Below are 23,219 nucleotides of genomic sequence, written 5' to 3' on the forward strand. Positions count from 1 at the left end.
GAACCATCTTTCTTAGAAAATAATTGGATGTTTGGGGAAGAGGGGAAATCAAGGTACAGAAAGAAAAATGAATAAATATATATTATATATATAATAACATGCATATATAAAACATATATAGCATATGGAATGTCTGCTAAAAGACATAAATATAGTTACCCTCACATTCTGTTCCTTATATTTTATAACATATATATGCATGTTATTATATATAATATAATATATATTATATATTATATTATATAATGTATATATAATATATAACAGGTATGTATATTTTTTATATATTTATGAGTTGTGTGTGTGTGTATATATATAATATATGCATATATATATATATATATATATATATATATATATATATATATATAGTGAGCCACCCACATATTTTTTATTCCTAGCTCAGAGGGTCAAAGTTATAGTTCGCTTATTATTAATAATATTTGAAAGCATGAACTTGTGCAAGTTAATTGGAGTCTGCTATTATAGGCCCTGAAAACTAATTAAGAGTTAAAAAGCTTCATTCTTCAAACTATCAAGGATGATATCATATAATAAGCATTGGGGAAAAAAAAAAAGAGAAACAATCTCTAGGGGAGAAAAAAGCAACGAAAAACACTTCTTACACATAGAACCTGTCAGATACTATTTCCATCTCCCTGGAAATAAAGAGATCACAGCTGTGGGGATCTGTGTTGGGACAACTAATCACCTTGAGGTTCTTAGCAGAGTCAATAAATGCAAAACACAGCCTCATAAGAACACATCTGAAAGCCAGAATGAAATATTAGATTTTTTTCCAACGTATGCATTCTTACAATGACCCCGAAAGATGTCAATTTCTTACTGCGTTACCCCGAGTTCTCAGCAACAAAGGGATGAATTGGCCACAAACGTGGTTGGCTAATGAACGTAACCCTATGGCTGCGTTTGCCGTTATTTTGGCACTAATGTGGTCTAGTAACAGATGCAACTGTAATTTGTGACTCATTTGCTACCCCATTACTGCTTAATGAAATCTAACATATCACATTAACAATACGGATAAACACTCATTCTTGATATGTGGCATTTGGCTGTTTTCATTACCACTGTAATTAACACTTGAAATATTATTTCAATAAATATTTAAAGTACTTTAAAAATGGTCAGGGTAATCATGACACAGATAGAAAACATAAAGCTAATGTGTGAATTTCAAACTTAGAGTATCGGAGTCCCTGTAGTGTTATCTTCAGGACAATATTGATGTGAAGGGAACTGGTTTCAGGCACAATTTAGACTTTACAGCATGCAGACCTACAGTCCTCCTGAATTAGTTTGCACTCATTAAAATGTTAAAATACCAAATAAATTTACTTTTAATGCAGTGATTGGGAAATTAGGCACAGGCTATAATGTGGTGATACGTTAACATTTACTTGGGCCTTATGTTTTGATTGAGAGATATACAGTGAAATCATTACATAAGATTACCTCTTAAACACTGCCGTAAAGCATGTCTTATGCCAGGCAGTCAAAATTAAAGAGGTTTCCATTTTTTATTTTTGTTAAGGAATAGAGAGATGTCTTATATATCATAGGTCCCCATGGTATCATTTTTCAAAAGACAAATTAATTTTAAGTTAGAACTTCGTGTATTGCTATATGGGAACCTAATGAAACGATAAAATAACACAGTCACATATAACCAGGGAAATGCTAAAATCTTAAAGCCTCTTTAAAGAGAGGTAAAATATTAAATATAAAGTGAAGTATTCTGCAGGGAAAAGGAAAAAGAGAGGCAAAATATTAAAGTTAAGCATTCTATTTCCAAAACGCTGGCTGAGAGATGATAAAAAAGAACCATGTGTGACATCAACAATAAAAGACCCTGACTTCTGTAACTCCGCCAGATGACCAATATCAGACTAATCATTTGGAGTTTATGTGATTATTTTTGCAGATACCGACTTCTCCATGTTTACCTTGAACATGTTAAAGTAGAATGTACATGGTTAAATACCATCTGTACTGAAATGTTCAAAACATTTGTTCCTTTTGATAAAAATGCAAATCTGGAGAACTGTTGTATCAACATATAACAGCCAATGTCTGACACGGTGAATTATCACAGCTGGAATCAAATTGTCTCTGAACAGCTGCTGGCAGTAGAGCTTTCATCAATGTTTGATTCAAATGTAGGGAAAAAAATCCTACAGAATGAAACATCATGTTGTCCTTACAGATGGGGTTTGTGTTCATTATCACAAACAACACAGCAGCCAGCGCCAAGCAATATTCGCTACCTAAGCTGCCTTCCTGGTTAGGGATGACGGTCACTGTAAAAAACGATTCATCCACGAAGACCCTCCATTCTTGATTCCCCATTTATTCTAATAATTTCTCAGCGTTAATTTCTTTCATATCACTTGCTTCCCGGTACCAAGATCATTTACAAAGCCATTATTATTTTCACCCTCTGGGGTCAAACCAGTTCAGTTTCCTATATTTGAATGTATTTGGAAAATGAAGACTTTTTATTACATAAGCCGCTAGAGGAAATGTTCCATTTGGACCAATTTCACACTTCTGTTTGTTCCTATTTGAAAATCTTAAATCTCACACAGGCCACCATTATTAGGGAACCCTTTCTTTGGTGTAATTAACATCCAGGTTTTTGTAGAAAGTAGACCAGTAAGACCAAAAAACAGTTCTAAGTCAATAATAGGAATGTGGTTAAAAAATACATATATCTCAAGAAGACCATGTTTGTTCCATGTGCACTCCCATAACTGGATTACGAACCCAGAGCCCATGTGGTGCTGCATTCAGATTCCACCACCCAGCTTTCCCAGCTACAACCATGTCTTGGAACACATCCATGCATTTAGTCAATAAATTTTTATTGAGTACCTACTACATACAGCCAAGGACTGTGCTAAGCTCCGAGGCCCCAACATGAACTAAAACCCTCATTTTACATTGCCCCATCAACTCTCCAAAAGACTATGATACTGCTCTGCCACAGTTTCCCAAATCATGGCAACTTAATGAAATTACCTCTAGAGAAATATGAAGTTCAAATATCTTCTATTAAAATTCACTTCTAGCCTCATTTCCAAAACAGTTACTTATCTGCTTAGATACCAATATAGTTTCTGTGTGTATATGTGTATTAACATAATTTATTTTTGTTTTCATGGATATTTTTTCAACAATTTTTTTTTTTTTTGCACAAAATTAGGCACAGAAGCAATAGAAGCAATGGATAAGTGATAAACTTTTGTCTGGTTATTTTCTTTTCGGGTAGGTTTTTCTTATTTCTCCTTCAGAGTCATTACCTTGGGCCACATGAGGGAACGCAAACTATCAAATTTATCTCACTCTCTTATGTGACTCTCGAGCCTATCAAATTACCTAAATAACAGGCAAAACACGAAGGGACACCATTGTGACAGACACCTACCTCGCTGGCAGCAAAGAATGTGTTGTTGGCTTCTGCCATGCTCATGTAGTTATTATTATTTCCAAACTGAAAGAAAAAAAAGAGATGGTTTTATGTTAATGTGGGGCTTAATAAGAATCCTGGTTTTGAAAGCTCAGATGCCATTTAGAAAGAATGTCCCTGTTAGGAGAATGGGGTCAGGGATAGGGGTCTCCCTGAGATCAAATTCAAAACAGGAAAGATGTCAAAGCGCAGCCCCGCTGACAGCTAGTTCCCTTGGAAAATAAAGCACGGAGTTAAGCTAACTCAATAATTCTAGGAAATAGTTTTGTTTCTCATCAAGACTAATAGTGAAGGGAGACAATTACAAACACCAGGCCAACCTATCACCACGGTGTTGTTTATCGAACTGGCACTTGTCAGAGGTTAGGAGAAGAGTTTCCAAGAGAATCACCTTGACACATTTTAAAGCATGTTGGGATTTTAGAGCTTACTTTTCAAGAACAGATGTCACAAGTGTGGGTAGGTTAAAAATGTGAATTAAAGGGAATAAAATTCAATTCCCAGGACTCAAATTCTATTTTCTAAGTGAATGAGGTATGGCACGAATATAAATAAATAAGACTAAAGAAAAAAATTTTTAAATCTCCAGAATTTAAAGAAGCCATATCTATATCCATCGGAGCTGCTGAAAACAGTGATATTTAATCTCTCAATGTAACATTAAATGCAAAGAGGTTTAAAAAATAAGCGGGATCCTATGAACACAGCAATTTTTTATTTTATTCCCTAACACAATAGCCCATTCATATCATCACAAATAAGACTGTATCAGCATTTCAGACTTAAGCTCTTTACTTCTAGGGACCTGTTATCAAAATGTAAAACTTGGGTTTTGGGCAGAAATGTATTTTTGGGTTCAAATGGTATAAATAGGCACATTTTGTTGCCTTAAACATTCTGTTATCAGTCTGGCAATATGGAAAGGTTCTGTGGGCGTAATTACCTAGAGCTGTATTATTTTCATGATTTTTAAATGGTATAAGCATGGACTATTTATAAAGCATATTATTTATGCATCAAATTATTTAATTATTTAATGCATCAAATTATTTAATGCATCAACTAAAACAAATGTTTGGTGTCCAAAGGGTGAAATGTATATAGCTATTCTTTCAATCTAAAACCCACATAGAGAAATAGGAGGGTATATTGACAGATATACAGATACAGATATAGAGATATAGAGAATAAACAGAACACAGATGCGAATATATAGATATGGAAGACCCACATAATCCTCCTCCCCATAAACTGAAAAACACTTATGGGGGGGTGCTCTCAGCCTGACTCTGAACCTACAGATAGGGGATTGACATGCTACACTTTATCATGTCAGGGATCCAAGAACTAAGCAGGATTTATAGGAAAGACTAATGGTTCCAAAGTGCTGTTACCATCCAGAGCAGAAAATTCTCCCCTGTGGAATGACACCTCAACACACACACACACACACACACACACACACACACAAGTAACCATCAGGAAGGTTCTCCTCCAGCACTTGGATTTATTTGGGTAAATGTCTTTACAAGGATTTCTCAAAAATGTATTAGCTATCCCTTAAGGAGGGCCTTTCTCTGGCTTCTCTGAATCAAACACATGTGCACCAGTGCACGTGGATGTACACACACACACACACACACACACACACACATTTTCCTCATTATTCCACTATGCCAAATACATGCAAAAAAAAAAAAAAAACAGTAAAGGTTTCTGTCATGAAGCTTTTGATGTATGAATGATGCCAGAATTAAAAGCTCAGGCCTGTAATCAAGTTTTGGGGGGAATATAAAAGAGAATCCGGTATATTCCATGTTCCAATCCTGCCCCCCCCAAAAAAAACCACCGGACAGCCCGTATCACAACTTTAACGTTATTTAAATGTAGGTTTTGTTGGGGAATTAGAAATCCATTTAAGGCAAACAGCTCATTATCAGAGAGTATTTTTTTTAAGATTAAACTCACTTATTATCTAATAGCACCTAAAACAACAAAGAAAAATAAAATGGCTATTAAACTAAGGGCCTAAACAATTCAAAAAACAAATTAAGCTTAGAATGAAATAAGAACTGGGTTAGAAATCCTCTTCTGAACAGTTAGTATGCGAATGTAATTACTGAAGAAACTACAGCTAATCAGCTGTGAATTGTATCCATTAATTAGTATTTGCCCTGGAGAAATGAGAAAAATCAGTAACAACCCTGGCACCGCCATGCGCTGAGGAGCCCCACGCAGGCCACAGCGTTGAGTCAAGCAGGTGGCTCTACTGGTCCACGTAATTTGAAAAGCTCTCACCTGAAGCACTGAGCTGGCATTACAAAGCACTCCTTGCCTATCTCTTGTATCTGCAGAAGGCCTTAATTAATGGCTTTTAATTTGGAAACACTCGGTGATCAGGCGGGAACAGTTCTAAATCATTTCAAAGAGATGTAAAGGCTTCTACTCTATTTTGAGTGAGATGCCTCCTGGCCTAAAGACTTGCAGCCCACAGTGGTCACTCTCCTGCACAGATGGCTGGAACTCTGGTTCAGAGCAGGTAGGAGAGTCAGATAAAACACAAGGCAGCCAGTTAAATTGGACTTTCAAATATACAGCTTCCCCCCCCCCCAGGATAAGTATATCCCACGTACTACTTGGGATATACTTTATCTGAGATCCAAATTTAACTGGGTGTTGCCTATTTTGATTTTCTAACCACCCACTGTGGTGGATAGACTAATTGGAATAAAAGGGCGTGTTCCATTTGATGAGCTTATTTCTTAATGCTAGCTTCATTTGATTTATTTCATTTCAAAACATGACCTCTGAATCCTGATTTACTTATTTGGTGTTAAGAACAGATCGGATTCTGAGAGAAAAAGTACTGCTTTGGGGCAGATCACTAGTATAATGACCTCAGAACAATTAACTTTAAGTGAATTATGTACAATTAAATTTACTTTATGTTCTAGGGGACGGTGACAGCCATAAACACATTATGCTACAAAACCCCTCCAGGTCCACAGGGAGGGGCTTTAACTGGGTTCGACACTGTCACCCCCAGAATAAACAATGCCTGGCATATTAGAAGCACTCCCATATTTGTTGAGAAGAGGGAGGAAGGCTGACTCCATTTAATCTTGAGTGCCTCGTCATCACCCCCTTTTAACTGGGGTCATTTATCACTTACTTCTTAATAAGAACAACAATAATAATGAAAATAAGAATAAATAGTTAGCCCAGGGAAGCCCGCTATATACATTATTTCATTTAATTTTCCAAAGTGGGACTAAATGTAATCTATTTTCCTAACAACCAGCAAGGTAAATATAATTATGATCCCTACTTCAAAGATCGATACACAGAGGCTGCCCGAGGTCAAGCAACTTGCTCTAGATGATGGGTTCAACATGGAAGTCTGACATCCCTCCTACCTCATGCTCTCTATCCCTTGTGTTCCAGTCTCCACAAAAAAAAAATAAACATTTCACTTTGTGATCAATTCAGTTTTAATATTTTATTGCTATTATTTTACTCAAAGCTAGAATTCCCAGGGGGTATTTGAAGAGACCCCATTCTAATGTTTCTTGAGAAAAAGGTTCCATAGTCCATCGAGTTTGGAAAAGGATGCTTGATGTGTCACAATGCCCCATGAGGCTCTAGGCTCTGAGAAGTCCCCTATTTACATGACAGCTGTGTCTAGGCACTATGCTGGACGCTGGAGACAGAGTAGTGAAAAAGATGCATATAGCTTTACATATAGCTGACATTTTTAAGTGGGAGACAAAAAATAAAATAAGATCTTTGGATCACCTCCTTTTATTTCTCCCACAAATACCCTCACCCTTTAGAAAACCTTGCTATCTTCTTCTTTCACTTTCCCTAAATCCCTCTTTAAAAACAAAAACTAATACCCTAATTTAATACCAAGGTAAAACTTACGCATTTTATAAATCAGTTAAATAAGAATTTCTAAGTGATCCATCTTGTATCTGTTTAATTTGGGCTATTTCCAAATTTTTGAGGTGATAACCCCTCTGCTGATGTTCCTTCAAAGATCCCCGGTTCAATCATGTAGGAATCATTCAAGCAATTTCAAGAGTCAGATTAAAATACTCCAAATAAGCTAAATGAACGTCCAGCGAAGCAGTTAATTACTCTGAAGGGCATACAAAAACATTATCAAAAAAAAAAATCAGCCCGTTCCAAGTGTTTTATAACAAGCACATATACGGGGCAATGGTCACTGCAAGGCGCGGGCATCTGACATTTATGAGGAGCGCAGTAGTGATAGGTCCTTTTCCACTTTGCTAGGCTCTAATGGATGTGATCCCCAAAGATACAGTCCCTGAAGATATCATTATAAAGCAGAACTAAATTACTCTGCATGCCAAACTTCTGTATCTTAATAATCTTATAAAAGAACATCTTCATTGTACTTGGAGGTAGATTTGCTTTCGCTGCTTGATGAGTAATTATAGCTTCAGCAAACACAATTTATGAAGGACATCAATTAAAAAGGAGCATCCGCAGGATTTTTTAGAAATGTATTAGAGACCATGGTGTTCGTGGCCCGTCTGACCGTGTGAAGTGCCAAAGTAAATTAATGCAGATTGTTAAGTCCAGCTCATCCAGCAAAAGGCTTGGAAGGAAGTAGAAGAGCAGAAACAAAAACCCATCTGTAATCACAAGACGAATACTTCAGCTTGATGAGTCCACCCAACCTCATTTTCACTGAAATTATTTTGACACCCATGTGAAGAATTGTGTAGACTTCTAATAAAGCAGCCTTAACGACAGAGGCTCAAACAGCTCAATGGCAAATTTAAGCCTAAAAAAAAAATAATAATAATCCTTTGAATTCTCTTTTCTGTTTTCCCATCAGATTTGTTAGCAGACACCATCCAATTTGATGCCTCACTATGGACATCTGTCAAGTTGCTCACACAAATGAACTGTGCCATGACAGATCAAGTGTGCCAGGCCCTGTCACATGATGGGAAGGCGGCACCCTGAGGTCCACCTATTCCCAGAGGCTTTGCTCACTGCCCCCTGGAAAAGAACTGACCCAGGATAATCAAGTTGTGACCAGTTTGAGCGGCGGTCATTCCGTTCAAGATCTAAAGCCCAAAGGAGCAAAACAAGCCAAGATCGTTAAAGATAACAACACTGATGATCATCATGGGGATCTGGAGCACCATAGTAGGAACAGAGAAGGACCCAATAACAATGATCCTCTACACCAAAGGTTAGGCGTCCTTACAATAGTCTGGAAAGAAAAACTGCAGTTATACCGTGAGGTATAACTACAGGGCAATCCGTGTGTACACCAACACATTTAGTTCCCAACTTAAGATGATCTGCTATGCATTCCCTAGAAACTACACTTTTTTGAAATTTGATCTTTTCCCAGCTGGTGATATGCAATGGGATGCTTCCCTGAGACACTGGGCAATGGCACCGCACCACAGCTCCCCATCAGCCCCGCGATCAAGAGGGGAACAACCAACAACTGATGCTCTACGGTGCACTGTGTCGTCAGCACTTTTTTGGATACAGTTTTCTATTTTTTCATCTCATCATGCCTACAAAATGCCCACCTGTGTGTGTACACAACACATTCAACATATTATTGTAAAATAGGCTTTGTATTAAACGTTTTGCTTAACTGCTGTAAGTTAATGTATGTGTTCCCAGCACTTCTACGGTAGGCAAGGATCAGCCATCATGTTCGGCAGGTTAGGTGTATTGAATTAGTTTCCAACTTAGGACGTTCTCAACTTGTAGAATTTAAAATTGTGATATTTTCAATTTAGGATGGGTTCATGACCCCATCCATCGTTAAGTCAAGGAGCATCTGTAACTTACACACATGTTTGCTGCTAATTATGTATATGCAATATGGCTGTATCTATACATGCAGAGAATTACACACACGCATAATTATACACACATGCACACTTGCCATTCTACATGCTAAAACATCTGGTGGGTGACGGTCTCCTAAGCATAGGACTCACACACACATCTGCCTACACCCTCTCCCCCAAACCTGGTGCATCCACAATCTTCCCCATCTCCCTTGAGGGGGAACGGACTCAGTTTCAATGACTGGGGCCAAATCATTTTCGATCCTAGTCTTTCTTTTCTTTCCCCCAACAAACTGTCAGAACTCTGCTGGCTCAGCCTTCCAATTATACCCAGAGCGGACCACCTGTCTCTCCCTCCACTGGCCCTGCCCATACCTGAACCAACCATTTCCTCCTGACCACTGCAGCAGCCTCTTATGGGTCCCTCTGACTCCATCAAACTCCCCAGGCCCTCTGAAGAATCTAAGTCAGAGGGTGCCATTCCTCTGCTCTGAACTTTCCACTGGCTTCCCACTGGCTCGGGGAAGATGCACACGTCCTTACAATGGCCGGTTTCTTCTCTGACCCCTTGGCTAGCGTTCTTCTCTGCTCACAATACTTTACCCTGCTGTCTCCTTGCTGATCCTTCAATGACCCAGGCATGCGCCCATCTCAGGGCCTTTGCACCAGAGGTTTCTTCTCCCTGAATCATCCTCTCTCCAAATGTCCCCAAGGCTCACTCATCCTTTCCTTTGGAAACTTTTCTCAAATGTCACCTGCTTGCGACTACACTACCAAATATCTGTGCTCCACCCCAGCACGTTCAGGCTTGTCCCCTACTCTATGTTTACCATTAACACTTTCAACATCACATAATATACAGTTACTGTCTTTCTCCCCTGCCCCCACTAGAATATAAATTCAATTAGGAGGAAAATATTTTGTTATTGTTTACATGATGCCCCAGTGCCAGGAAGAGTATTTGGTGAAAATCTCTACTGAATGAATGAACAAGTGAATTCCTGGGTGTGAAGTGCTGGTACTTGGTACTGCTTTCCGAATCCATCAGGACACAGCTGATGCTCTTGCAATTCAAGTGAAAGCAAGAAGCCCAGGGGCCACCACCACTGTTGTTCCCCAAGCCACATCTACAGGCAAAAAAAAAAAAAAAAAAAAAAAAACTGGCCGTAGGAAGACATATATTCTAATAAAAGAAATATTTTAAACTCTGGAGATTTCTAGTTAGGAAAAAGTTTTATTCTGGAAAATGCTCTTTGCAGTTAAATTGGGAAATAATGCATAATGTTCTATAGCACAGTAGGATAATGAGGGTTGACAACAATTTTATCTCAAAAATATCTAGTAGAAAGTACTTTGAATGTTTCTGATACAAGAAAGTCATATATATGCCAATTACCCTGATCCGATCATCCCACAGTATATACATGTATTGAAATGTGTCAATTACTCCATAAATACATATGGTTACTAAGCATCAAGTAAAAATAAAAATGTTAAAAGTAAATAAAATGCACTATTTTTTTTTTTTTTTGCACTAAGCTTTTGATAATAAAAGGATAGGAGTGGGCTTTTAGGGATGGATGATTCAGGTGGTTAAATACAAACTGCAATGAATAACACAGACTCTGGCCTGGAGGAAAAACCCCAGGGAAAGGGGAACCAATACCTGATGTCTAAGGGGTGAGGATTCAAATACTAAATTTGGTATTTTCATAATAAAATAATCTAAATCACTGTTTCTTCACATGTTGTGCCAAGGACCAGAGAATAAACAGGTGCAAATAAAAAATGCAAATTACAACCAGGTGTAGTGGTGCATGCCTGTAATCCCAGTGGCTCAGGAGGCTGAGGCAGAAGGATGCAAGTTCAAAGCCAGCCTCAGCAACTTAGCCAGACCCTAAGCAACTCAGCAAGACCCTTTCTCTAAATAAAATATAGAGAGGGCTGGGGATGTGGCTCTGTGGTTAAGCCTGTCTGGGTCCAATCCTTGGCATCAAGAAAAAAAAAAACTGTAAATTACCTGAGCCTCACCCGGAATTCACTATATCAGAATCTCAAGGCAGTGAGTGGGACCCTAATATCTACATTTTTAAAATAAGTTTCTCAGGAACTCTACACCCCACTAATATTTGAGAAGTACTAGACCAAGTTCATTTTGGACTAACATAGTAGAAATTTCTTTTATAAAATAAACTTTTCTAAACAGCTAAGGGTCATCTTGCAGAAATGCTGATGCAACACAAGCTGTTTTGTTTAAGGGACAAAGGCTTAGCTCAAGTATTTACCATCTCTCTTCTCCCCTTCCTGCTCTCAGGAAAATGCAATCATTTTCGAGGTGACCCCCCCCTCCTTTCTTGCCCTCATCACTGGAGGAAGGCCAGGAACATCCAAAATTGGATCAAGTAGAGAATGCAAGTTCCACTGTTAGATTTTTAACAAGTTCTGTGGACCCACACAAGTAGTGACAATGCCTAAACATATGGACCCAACTCAAACACAGGGCCTTTGGATTTTCATGATCTGGACACATTTGAGTCTGTGAATCACATAACCATCTGGATGAGTTAAAAGTGGCAAGAAAAAAAAAAAAAAAACACCCTCTCAAACTCAACTACACTTATAAAAATGTAAGCAGAGGAGAGGATACTAAATTTGCAGAATCAAGGGGTGGGGGTTTGTTGGTGGTGTTTTAAATAGCCAAAAAAGAGCAATCTTTGGGACTGGCCAATGAATCCTTACCAATATATACAGAATAGGAAAAGGTCCAGCTTTCTTTAAACACACACCAACAACAAAAGCCAATGGTAACACCTCTGCTGTGTGGCACGTCTTTTACATAAATTTGGCTTATCTCCTCTACTTCCTCCTAAAAGCCTTTCTTTCAAGACAGTACCTAGTAGATGCTAATCAGTTGGATATATTTGGGGGAATGTATCTATCTACTTCTTTGTAGATGCAGAGAAGTAGAAGATGTGATTGCTACTTTGAAGGGATGTCAACCTGGTTGTGGTGACAGGATAAAAGAAAGGATCAATGTAAGAACCAACTGGTGACAAACAGTCTTCAAATTTAGGAGAAGAAATCAAAAAGAAATGGCCTCCAGAGGAACAAGCCTGGAGGAGGGACAGTCCCAGGAAAAGCGCATGGGGTGAGCAAAGCTGACCACAGAAGCATGAACAGGATCTGCTCACGGCACAAAGCAGAGAGCCATGTTGACCACAGGAACAGTGGAAGTGAGCTGAGAGAGGCAGTATGAAGCCAGCCTCTTGTGGGCCTTGAAAACCAACCCTACTCTTCTGAAATGTACCCAACAGAACGGTGTATTGGAGGGAGGAGGCAGAGAGATATATAAAATCCAAACTTGAGCACATCAATAATCTGAGGAGGACAAAATTCATATTGAGAAGACTAAGAGCAACAAGACCAGTTAACCCTCCGAGGCTGGTATGAGGCTGCAGGTGTCTACACTGGGCAGAAACGACAGTAGGATGAATGAAATACAGGGAGCACTTCACCATGCCTCAGATGCTGGCTTGAATTCCAAACCCAACAACCTAGTTGTGGGATGGCCGGCATACTGCCTAACTTGTCTTAAAGGCAAGTTCAAGATCCCAGGTGAGCTACCTGCCAGCTGTGTAATCGTGCACAAGTTATTTAGCCTCAGTGCACTTCAGTTCCTCTGCCTATAAGACAGAGATAAGAACAGTATTTGCCTCATACAGAAACCCTGAGGATGAAATGAGCTCTTGCAAATAAAGCCATCTTTTCTATCTGTATTAATAGCCAAGGTGATGTTCCAATGAGCTTTGCAGAAACCAAAGCACATCTGTTTTACAAATTGCTATAGCTTATGTGATCATGCAGGAGAGTTTTACTACTTAAAGACCTTAAGTGGCCTCCAATGGCATTAAGGGAAAATGCAAACCCCTTTCCATGGGCAGTAAGTCCCTATATAATCAGGCCACTGGCTCCCACAAACCTCCTCCTAAGAGGGCTGCTCTGGCTCACCAGGCTCTAGGCACACGGCTCTGGCTACCCCTCAGTCCCTTCTCTGGGCCACCACACCAGCTATTCTTGCCTGGACCCCTCAACCCTCTATCTTTTTTTTTTTTAAATTTTTTTTTATTTTTTTTTATTATTTTTTTTAATTGGTTGTTCAATACATTACAAAGCTCATGACATATCATCTTCCATACATTTGATTCAACCCTCTATCTTTATGCATAGGGTCTTGTTCAATGTCTGCTCCTCAGAGAAGCCTCCCCAGATCAGCTTAACAGAAACACAAACACACACCCCCATCCCCAGTCTCTTTCCCATTCCCCAGCCCTACATCTCACTGGAGATATAAAATCCCTTACAAGTTGCTGGTTTCACTATATGTATCCATCTGTTTACTCTCTCTCCCTCCCCACCCCACTAGAATGTTGAGTCCCTGATGACAAGGGATTCCTTTGGTTCAGTGCTGTTTCCCCTAGCCTTAGATAGTGGGCCCAATCTGCTGAATGCCATGAGTGAATGAGTGAGCCAGAAAGATCCAAGTTCAAATCCCAACTCCATCACTTCCAGCTACGTGTCATCAGGTAAGCTGTGTCATGCTTCCTCTCTGAACCTGTTTCCTCATTTCTAAATCAGAAATGCTTTGTGGGAATGGATTGTGTATGAAACCTCCAGCCAAGGGTCTCATACAGGAGAGGCAAATGATAAATGTCAGCAAGTTGAGGGCAAGAAGCCAGGGAAGAAAAGAATTCAATAATCTGGGGAAAATAAATGGGTTATTGAAACATCTCAGATAATATTTATTAGGAGCTCCCTATACAACAGACACAGTGGGGCCAGGCATAGTGGCTCACACCAGTAATCCCAGTGACTCAGGAGGCTGAGACAGAAGGATCATGTTCAAGGCCAGCCTCAGCAAGTGAAGTGCTAAGCTACTCAGTGAGATGCTGTCCCTAAAATAAAATCAAAATAGGACTGGGGATATGTTTCAGTGGTTGACTGACCCTGATTTCAATCTCCAGTATGGCTTCCCCCACCAAAAAAAAAAAAAAAAAAAAAAAAAAGACACAGTGGTAGATAAGTACTGGATTAAAATGTGAAATCTATTTTCTACTTAAGAAGAACTCTAATGGAAGAAAACAGATATGACTCCATGTGACAAGTGCTAGGCTAGGGACATGCAAGGTACTCTCCCAATAAAGTCAGCAAGTTTCAAATTAGAAGAATTAATTTGAGTGGGTCTTGAAGGATGTGTAGAAGTTTGCCTTTGAGAGACAAGAGCCCTTTGAGAGAGAAAACTACTTAGGCAAAAGTCCACTGTCATAAAAATAGGCCTGGCAGACCAAGAAATGGACATGCACACATTTTCAGCACAGCACAAACATTATTCCTATGGGGGCCCCTAAATATAGACTACATTTTGAGGAGGTTTAGCTTGAACATGCATGTGGATGAAAGGAAACGTGTCCATGTTTAGAGGTGGAGAAAGACTGAACCCAAAGAAGGAAGAGCAGCCCACAACAGCAGAAGACAAGATTCGGAGTAGCATTTCCAGAAGATGAAAGTGCTGCCTATTCTGTGTATCTTCTATAGTATTTTGGCAAATTAGTGGATATCTCTCAAAGACAACAACATCTTACAAAAGAAATGTGCTCAGCCTGCTTTGAGTTTTGTGAGAACCATTGAAATGACAGCTAAAAGTGGCCATTAGTCTAGCTGGAATAGGGGGCTACTTTCTTTGATGCTGCTAGAAGAACCAGAAAGATCCCTTCTCTGTGGCGCCAAAGAGCTGACATTTACATGCAAATTTCTATTACCAACAGAACATCCCTTGGATTTAGAAAGGGCTATGACCTATGATATAAATCTGCTGGCAGGAATAACAACTTAGCTCTCATCTGCCATGGGCATTTTAATATGAATCAGTTTATAATAAGTAGTTCCACTAATGCACTCAGTAGGAACCATTTTCAAGGATGCTCAGAAAATAGCTCCTTGGAAAAGCCTTCCACGGTACCACCTTCTCCATTCCTAGCTGGATGTGATTCTCCTCCTCCAAGCTCCAAAGCAACCTGTGCATCACTCCATACTGTGCTAAAATGATCTATTTCAGTGTCTGTCTCCCTATTGGACTCCTTGAGGGCCAGAGGCTGGGCCTCACTGGCCACTGGAGCCCCGGGATCTGGCACAGTAAGTACCTAACTGATAATGGTGGACCTCAGAATCAACCCCAGGGTTACCTGCGATTGGCAGCTTCAGTGTGGTTAAATAAAGCCATTTATTATTTTCACCTTTCCTTAAATTATGCATTTGACTTAGTCCACTTCAAAGTCAGAGGAACCATTCCTATTTTGGTTTGCCAAAGGACTGCCAGAACCTTAAACAAAATAGAAATGAAAAAGTCACAGAAGATAAAATCTGAGTTATTTTCCTTGTACTGCCAGACTTTGTAGTTCTTGCTGCAATCAAATGATTAAGGACCTAAGAGACTTTTGCCGAAAACAAACTAAGGTCTCTAATGACATATTTATACTGAATACTCTTAGTAAGTCTCCCAGGTATTACTTGCACAATATGAAATTTCAGATACAAAAAGAAACCACAAATTAAGTAAAAATGTTCCACAGTATTTTTAAATAAAACCTTTTAACTAATTAGAAAATTTCTTTAGTACAGCCAGTCACCAAACTCCGCTAACCAATGGTAAAATTAAATGTTCTCCAATTTCAATCAGTCAGTCCCTTTAATTATGATTAGTATGAATTCCATCAAAACATCAATGACTTCCTATACTGTCTGCCATTCTTTGATCTCTACAGTATAAGAGTTAATGTTCTTATACCATAATCACATTCAGGTACTTAATGCAAATATGATAACAGAGATCAAGATAAGCCATAGATATACAGATACAAATATACAGGTATATAGATTAGTGATCCTCAACTGGGACAATTATGTTCCTCAGAGGAGGTCCGATTATGTAAAGAGAGTTTTTATTATCATGATTTGAGGGTGCTTCTTGTATCCAGCAGGCAAAGGCACAGGGAAGCCCCCACTCCACACATCAAAGAATTACCCTGTCCAAAACGTCAAGAGTCTGAGACCTTGAGATCAACCCATATATTAATCATAAATACAAGATCAAATTTAAAGAATTTTAAAATAAATATTATAGAATTACTGCTTCTACACTATGCACACACAGTGTTCCTTCTTCCACTGGGCACCGTACTGACTTTAAATAGATCTACTTATAAGATTATTGGCTGCAATCAAGGTTTATCTTTGAATGTGTTAAATACATATCAACAAGTTGGTTGTCCTCTGTGAAGCTTTCCATGTATAAAAATACCCACTTGCTTTTTTTTTTCCTGCTGAGACTAAGTCAAGAAATAGAAATAGTTTTTAACATGTTCTTCTAAAGCTAACATTAAAAAAAGAAATCAATACGTCTATAAATTCTTCCTGAAGTATTATAAGTGACTCAGTGTGTTTATTTCCAGTCTTAATCATATTTGATAAACCAAAGATCCTAAAGCCTACTTAACTCAAAAGTCATCAATAAAAAGTTAATAAGCATATATAATACAGAATGATATATAATCATTTAAACCAATCAGGATTACAGATGAGGCCTACTAATGTCTATTAATTCACATCTATCATTCTTAAGAGCAAGTCTCAGACACTTGATAAAAAATTACAAGAATCCAGGGCACCACAGGTCCTGGTCTGGCGACCGAAGCACAGGGCTAGTATTTTAGAACAGGGATCATCTTGATTACATACATTTTCCTGTGATTTTATCATTACTTGAATTCTACAGGGACAACTTTTTACCAATCAGACCAGTTGGCCGATCGTATAGCTTTCATTAGTTCTCTGTATTTGACCAGTGGTGTTTGTTTATCTAAAATCTCTCACTCTTTGGAAAAGGCTCACGTGAGGCTTTGAATTCACTTCTGATGAGGTCCCAGGAAGGAGGGAGGGAAATCACAGTCTTCACGACCATCTATTCCAAAATCCGTCACTTAAGATTTTGTATCTTATATTTATTTTCAAAGCAGGGTTTCTTTTCCTGAACCTATATTTTAATTAGTTTGAATATGAGGTTAATGATTTCTTAAACATAACCAGAAAATAAAATCCCTTCAAAGCAGAGGTGGCTGGCTTTCATCGGGAAGACAAATAATGGAATTTAGTCAAGATGTCAATGTTAATCTGGTGTACAGCTCAAATTTATTTTAGCATTTTTACATAAATAACCATGAATGTAAGTCTTCCTAAAGAAGGGAGGCATTTGATTCTTGGGATCCCAGTTGTTGTATACTAATACATTCAAGATTACCTTAACATTTCCTTACATGAATTTAAAAAGATGTGATTATACAGCGATTTGTAAGCAGCTCTTCTTAAATCATATATCAAACTTTACTCACTTCAGCAAAAAAACAAATTCTATTCCAGAACAGTGACTCAACTGGATTTAGGCAAATTACAGCAAGTTTTTCAATGCAAAAGTGACAAGTGACGGAAAGGGAGGTAAAACAAAAGTAAAGATCTTAAAACCATCACAGAGAGGTGGTATTTTCAGCTCAAAATTGTAAGAATACCATCTGAAAAGTTATTAATGCTCTTTACATGCCACGGTTACAATGGAAATGTCTAGAAACGAAAAAAGAAAAAAAAATGCAAACAATTTGGCCCTTAAATAAATGTGAGCACCCTATTTACAGTAACTCCTATGCAAAATACACATATTACCAACATAGACTGAGTCCATTTATTCCTAACAAAAAGAATTCTTTTTTTCATTGCTACTGGTAGAAGAATCTATATGGCACATAGGAAAAATTACTGCACATTCCACAGTGCTGGTTAATAACTGAGGGGGAAAAGTAGAATCCATCTATGAAGCTGACCTATAAATTTCTTTAGCCATAATAAAAATAAGCAAGAGCATGATTTTTTTCAAGAACCGCAGCTGCCTTCATATCAAGATTAATATTGAAAATAAACCCCATATAATAAGACCCCTGGGATTAGGAGCAGATTCCATGAGGGACGTCCATCTGGCACTAGCCATAAGTTGCTCCCTTCTCCACTCCATACCAAAAATATACTCTTGCTGACAAAACCACACTTTCCGATACGTGGTGTTCACGGTGTTTTACTTTCATGTTTTAATGGCTTTAATAAGATTACAAAGAGGTGAAGCAGAATATCCTAATGTACAACTTAAATAAAATTTTTAAACAACCAACCATCACCAAATATGTACCCATAAAAGGGAATCTTTCAACGTAAAAAAACAGAATTCTCCATGGGAAAATCAACACTCCAGTGTTAACAGGACAGAAGTTGTGTTACAGTAAGTCAGAGTTCCCAACTCTTGCAATGACTAGGAGAGAAGAGCCGAGGGCTGAGGTGACCTCTTTCCAGCACTGTACAATTTTCATCTCCCCTCATGTGTTTTGGATTTCAAAAGCAGAAATAAAACCCTCATGGGCCTACCTGTCCACCATAAGGCAAATGTTAAAGTTGCTTCCTCCACAGTTTTTAGTACAAGAAAAGCAACTTCACAAAGAGATGAGATTCAATTCCCCAGTGGTAGAACCTGAAGTTAACTGTGGTCTGTGGTCATCTGGAACTATGAAAGTATTGCTTTGTGACAAATATTGACCCAGGAACCCTCATGCTGGCCTTGAGAAAACCGATGCAAGGTCCAGGTAACAACACGGCATTTTACAAAACAGCAGCAGTTACTGAAGCAGAAAACATTTTTGACAACCAAACAAAATGTAGTATATTTTCAATGGGGCCTAAAGTTTACCAAACCTTATGGATGCCAATACTGTAGAGAATTTCTTTAACAAGGTCTTTCCTAGAGTTTTCTTGGATTAAAGATGAACATTCTAAAAAGACTATATGTCTTCTCTATGTCAATTTTATTTTAAAAAATTGAAGTGGTTTGAATGACACAGGAAAACAAAAACCACAACTCAAAACCAGGTATTGTGATAGGATTTTTTTCTTCTTTTGCTTTTCTATGCTTTCTAAAATTAGCACCTACCAGTTCTTTCATCAGAAAAACATATATTCCCAGTGGAACCGCTCAAGAAGAATTTCCTCAATGTCTATCAGCATAAAGCATATAAGTAAATACAAATCCTGAAAGTAACTAAGAGCAATACTCAGATTTTACTGCCCCTGGTAAATATATATTTATTTACATATATTCTGGTTAGCACCAGGTGTTAAGAAATTTGCTGAAGTCGTAAGAATAGACATGAACCCTGATGGGGCATCTAGCTCAGTGCAGGAAAAGAAGACAGTGATGAAATCATAGTGAGAATGAGTGACTGTGGAACCTGACCTGTGGTGGAGAGGAACAGAGTGGGCACCAGCAGACCAGTTAGGAAAAGGTACCCAAGACAGATGAGAGACGAGCCCAGAATGAGCTGAGACAGAATCAAGCAGAAAAGGAATGAAGAGGGTGGAGCTTAGAAGTGGGTGGGGAAATGCCAGGGATTTCCATAGGAGCAATCCCCCTCGACTTGATGAGACAGAGAGGGAGGGAGAGAAGGGATTGTGGAGGAAGATGTGGAGGAGTAGGGTTGGCATAACTAAATAACGCCACTCATCGCAATAGGGGACTCGGAGCAGAATCAGCCTCTGGGGATGGCTGAATCATGGGTACACTTTAAATGTGTTAGGACTGAGGTGTCAAGAGATGGGAAATGTGGAACAGGGAGGTTTTGTGTGTGAGACTCTCTAGGAGAACCATGGGGACAGGTGTTCAGTGAAGCCATGGATGTGAATAAGATCAGGAATTGAGGACTTCCACAAAAAGCCTTGGGAAGAACTTCTAGAAACTCCAGTATTTAATGACCAGGATGTTGATCCAGTGAAAGAGCTTGGGAGAGTGACCAGAGATATAGAAGGGAAGCCTAGAAAGGGGGGGGCGGTTTCCCGACATCAAAAGAAGACTTCGGTAAGGAGAGTGAGCAACGATGCTGAATACACCTGCTGGATTTAATGACACCAAAGATACTTGGCCATGTACCAAGAGCACCAAGCAGAAATACAAAGGTGGGGGACAGTAGGCTCTGCCCTCAGGGAATTGTGAAGACAAGACAGACACACATCACCTACACGGAACCCTATCCAAAAGGAAGGCCAATCAATACTCAACTCTAGTGAGAAAACAGGAGCTTTTTCAAAGAAGGAAGAGTTTTGTATGTAAAGAAAATATGGTGAACAACCATCATGTGATCTTGACTTTTTATGAGGAGAAAAAAAATATACCACTATACCCTTAGCATGTAAATTATCCCTCAGCAGATAAACAGAGTCCAAAAATGTCTATAAAGGAAAATCTCTTAGAATAAATGGACAACATCAATTTGCTTATAATAAAGCAGAAGATGCCTCTTTGGAGATTACCAATGAGAGAGGACAGCAGCCATGCATCCTAGAAACCTTGGTTGGGCCAACCACAGAGCATCTCCCAGCCTGCTACTCTAACCCACATCCCTCTCCATGATAAGTAAATAGATCAGGAGCCCCCAAAGCAGGTGACTCACAGATGACAAAAAAAGAAAAAGAAAAAACAACAGGTATCCACTTGGTCATGAATGGTGGCAACAGAAAGAAAGGTAGGCTCCTCCAATACCTGGCTCTACTTGGGAATGTTCTACTTCATAAGGTAACTGGGACGGACTTCAGCTCAAGACTTCGTCATTCTAAAACAAGAATTGTCCAAAATGAAACACACCGCCTGCCCTCAACTTTATACATCATACATATCCTCTGAAGTATGAGAAACTGTCAGGATGTGTTTATAAGAAAAGAAGATCTACTAAAAGAAAGAGGATTAAAGGCTAGGTTCATCCGCCAGGACAAATGAATAAACCTGAGATTGTCACCATCTTGAATCTTCTCCATAGTGGGTCTAAAAACAAGAGAATGAGACTGGAGTTTTGCAGTTAAAGTGAACATATAAAGTATTAACTGAAAATTTGAAAATTTTCCTAATAAAATTTGAAACCATTTCTCACTAAGCAATTTGGTTTTGATAAATGTTGATGCTGGGGCACTTTTAAGCTGACAGCTGTTTTGTTTTGTTTTGGTTTTTTTTTTGTTTTGCCCCCGCCATGGGAAAAATGTGAATTCCTACAAGTCTGTAATTTTTGGAATCAAAGATTGAATGATTAATAGGGAAAAAAAATTGCCCCCAGATTCTGCTTTGTATAAATCAGATTCTGTGTGTAGTCCAAATTCCACACACACCCACAGGGAAGCTGTTCGCCTTTCATCCGGGGTCCTTGGCAGCTCTCGAAGGAGCAAAAGGTAAACTCCCAAGGGCTCAAACCTGAAAACCAGCAAGTGAGTGACAGGACTTTCTACAGATGGGTATGTCTGCACATGTATCCTGGTATTTACTTCTTGAACACACCCCACACTTCCCCAGTGTCAGGCCACCTCCGCCATCTGAAAGGCTGCTTCTCCCCAGGACACCTCTGCTCCAGCCAGGGGCCTCCTGATAAAACTGCATGCCTTCGTCACACCTAGTACTGCACACTTCCTTTACTGCAGGCCACCAGAAGGACTGTCCCCTTCTTCGGAATCTCCAAAGCTCTTCCTTTCCATCTCTAGTACCTGTCACTCTTCCTGTGCTCCACCCCCAGGCCCTACACTGGGAACTTCTTAAGAACAAGGAACCAGGTTGCCCTCATGATTCTTGCAAGACTAACCACACACAATATTTGATCCGTAAAAGGGTCATAATAAGTATTTGGATTTAACGTTTCATTCTTACATCAACTTTCTTCTTTGTTTTATTTATTTTATTTTTTTAGTGGAAGAGGAAATACAAACTTTGGAAAAAGATACAAAGGCCTTACAAAGTAAAGCAAAATAAGGAAAAGGGATTCAATACTTGAAATTATATTATTTAGGTTCCAGGAAGTAGACAAAATATATATATTATATATATATATATATATATATATAAAATATAAACATATCTTATATTTAATAATATATAAATATATTATATACAAATATCAATCATATATTTCTATATATAATGTATTATGTATATATATGAAATCTATAATTGGCTTATTTGCTCGACAAATGTATACCGAGCCCACATTATGGAATATAAACACAGAGTAACATATATACACACATAAACAGTCCACATATTTAAAGCCATGTCACCAAATATGTATCTTCCTTTAGGCAGGGTCTTATTATTAGGCCTCTGGCCCCAGCAGAGCCATTCCAAGCCTCATCCATCTCCTGTAACTCTCCTCTGTCCCATGCTCTTTGCAGCTCCGCTGAACTGTCACCCTACCCTCAAGCTTCCCGCCTCAACGCTCATCCACTCCTCCACTAAAGAACGGCCCTCACTGAGAAATCAGAGGCCATCAGGCCTGTTCTTCACCTGTCACCTCAAATCTTAAATCCTCCCTTTCCTTCATTTGCTAAGAAAAACGAATCTTCCACCTGCATTCCAAATCTCACCCCCCATCCAGATTTGAATCCATCAATTCACCTCTCATTTGATTCTCCAACTCTTCCTTCTCCACTATGTCTTCCCTTCGACTTATCGGGATGCTCAGATCACATTCATCCTTACAGTGTAGGGGATTAAAATTCATGGAGCCCATCTCAAATTCATCTCTCCTCTCCCAGCCCCACTAACCCCCTTCCATCTCCACATCTTAATCTTTACTTCACTGCTTAAGCTTCTATAATCTGTCTTCCTCTATTTAATGAGTTGCTATCATGAAGTCCACTGTGAACTCCTAATTACCAAATCCCATGGACACTTTCCCCCTGGTATCTCTGTCTCCAATGATCAC

General features: G+C 38.9%; 1 protein-coding gene across 8 annotated transcripts in view; it reads right to left on the reverse strand.

The window, feature by feature from the left end:
• Tox3 (TOX high mobility group box family member 3) overlaps positions 1-23,219 on the reverse strand; it is a 105,716-nt gene that overhangs the window by 27,836 nt on the left and 54,661 nt on the right. For all 8 annotated transcript variants that reach the window (XM_058575796.1, XM_058575795.1, XM_058575794.1 and 5 more), the window contains exon 2: positions 3,449-3,514. In XM_058575796.1, the coding sequence (XP_058431779.1) occupies positions 3,449-3,493 (45 nt within the window). In that variant the 5' untranslated portion in view covers positions 3,494-3,514. The remainder of the gene's footprint in view (positions 1-3,448; positions 3,515-23,219) is intronic.

This window comes from Marmota monax, unplaced genomic scaffold (genome assembly GCF_021218885.2).
Source record: "Marmota monax isolate L192 unplaced genomic scaffold, Marmota_monax_Labrador192_F-V1.1 WCK01_AAM20220418_F8-fsc00024, whole genome shotgun sequence".
Classification (NCBI taxonomy): domain Eukaryota; kingdom Metazoa; phylum Chordata; class Mammalia; order Rodentia; family Sciuridae; genus Marmota; species Marmota monax.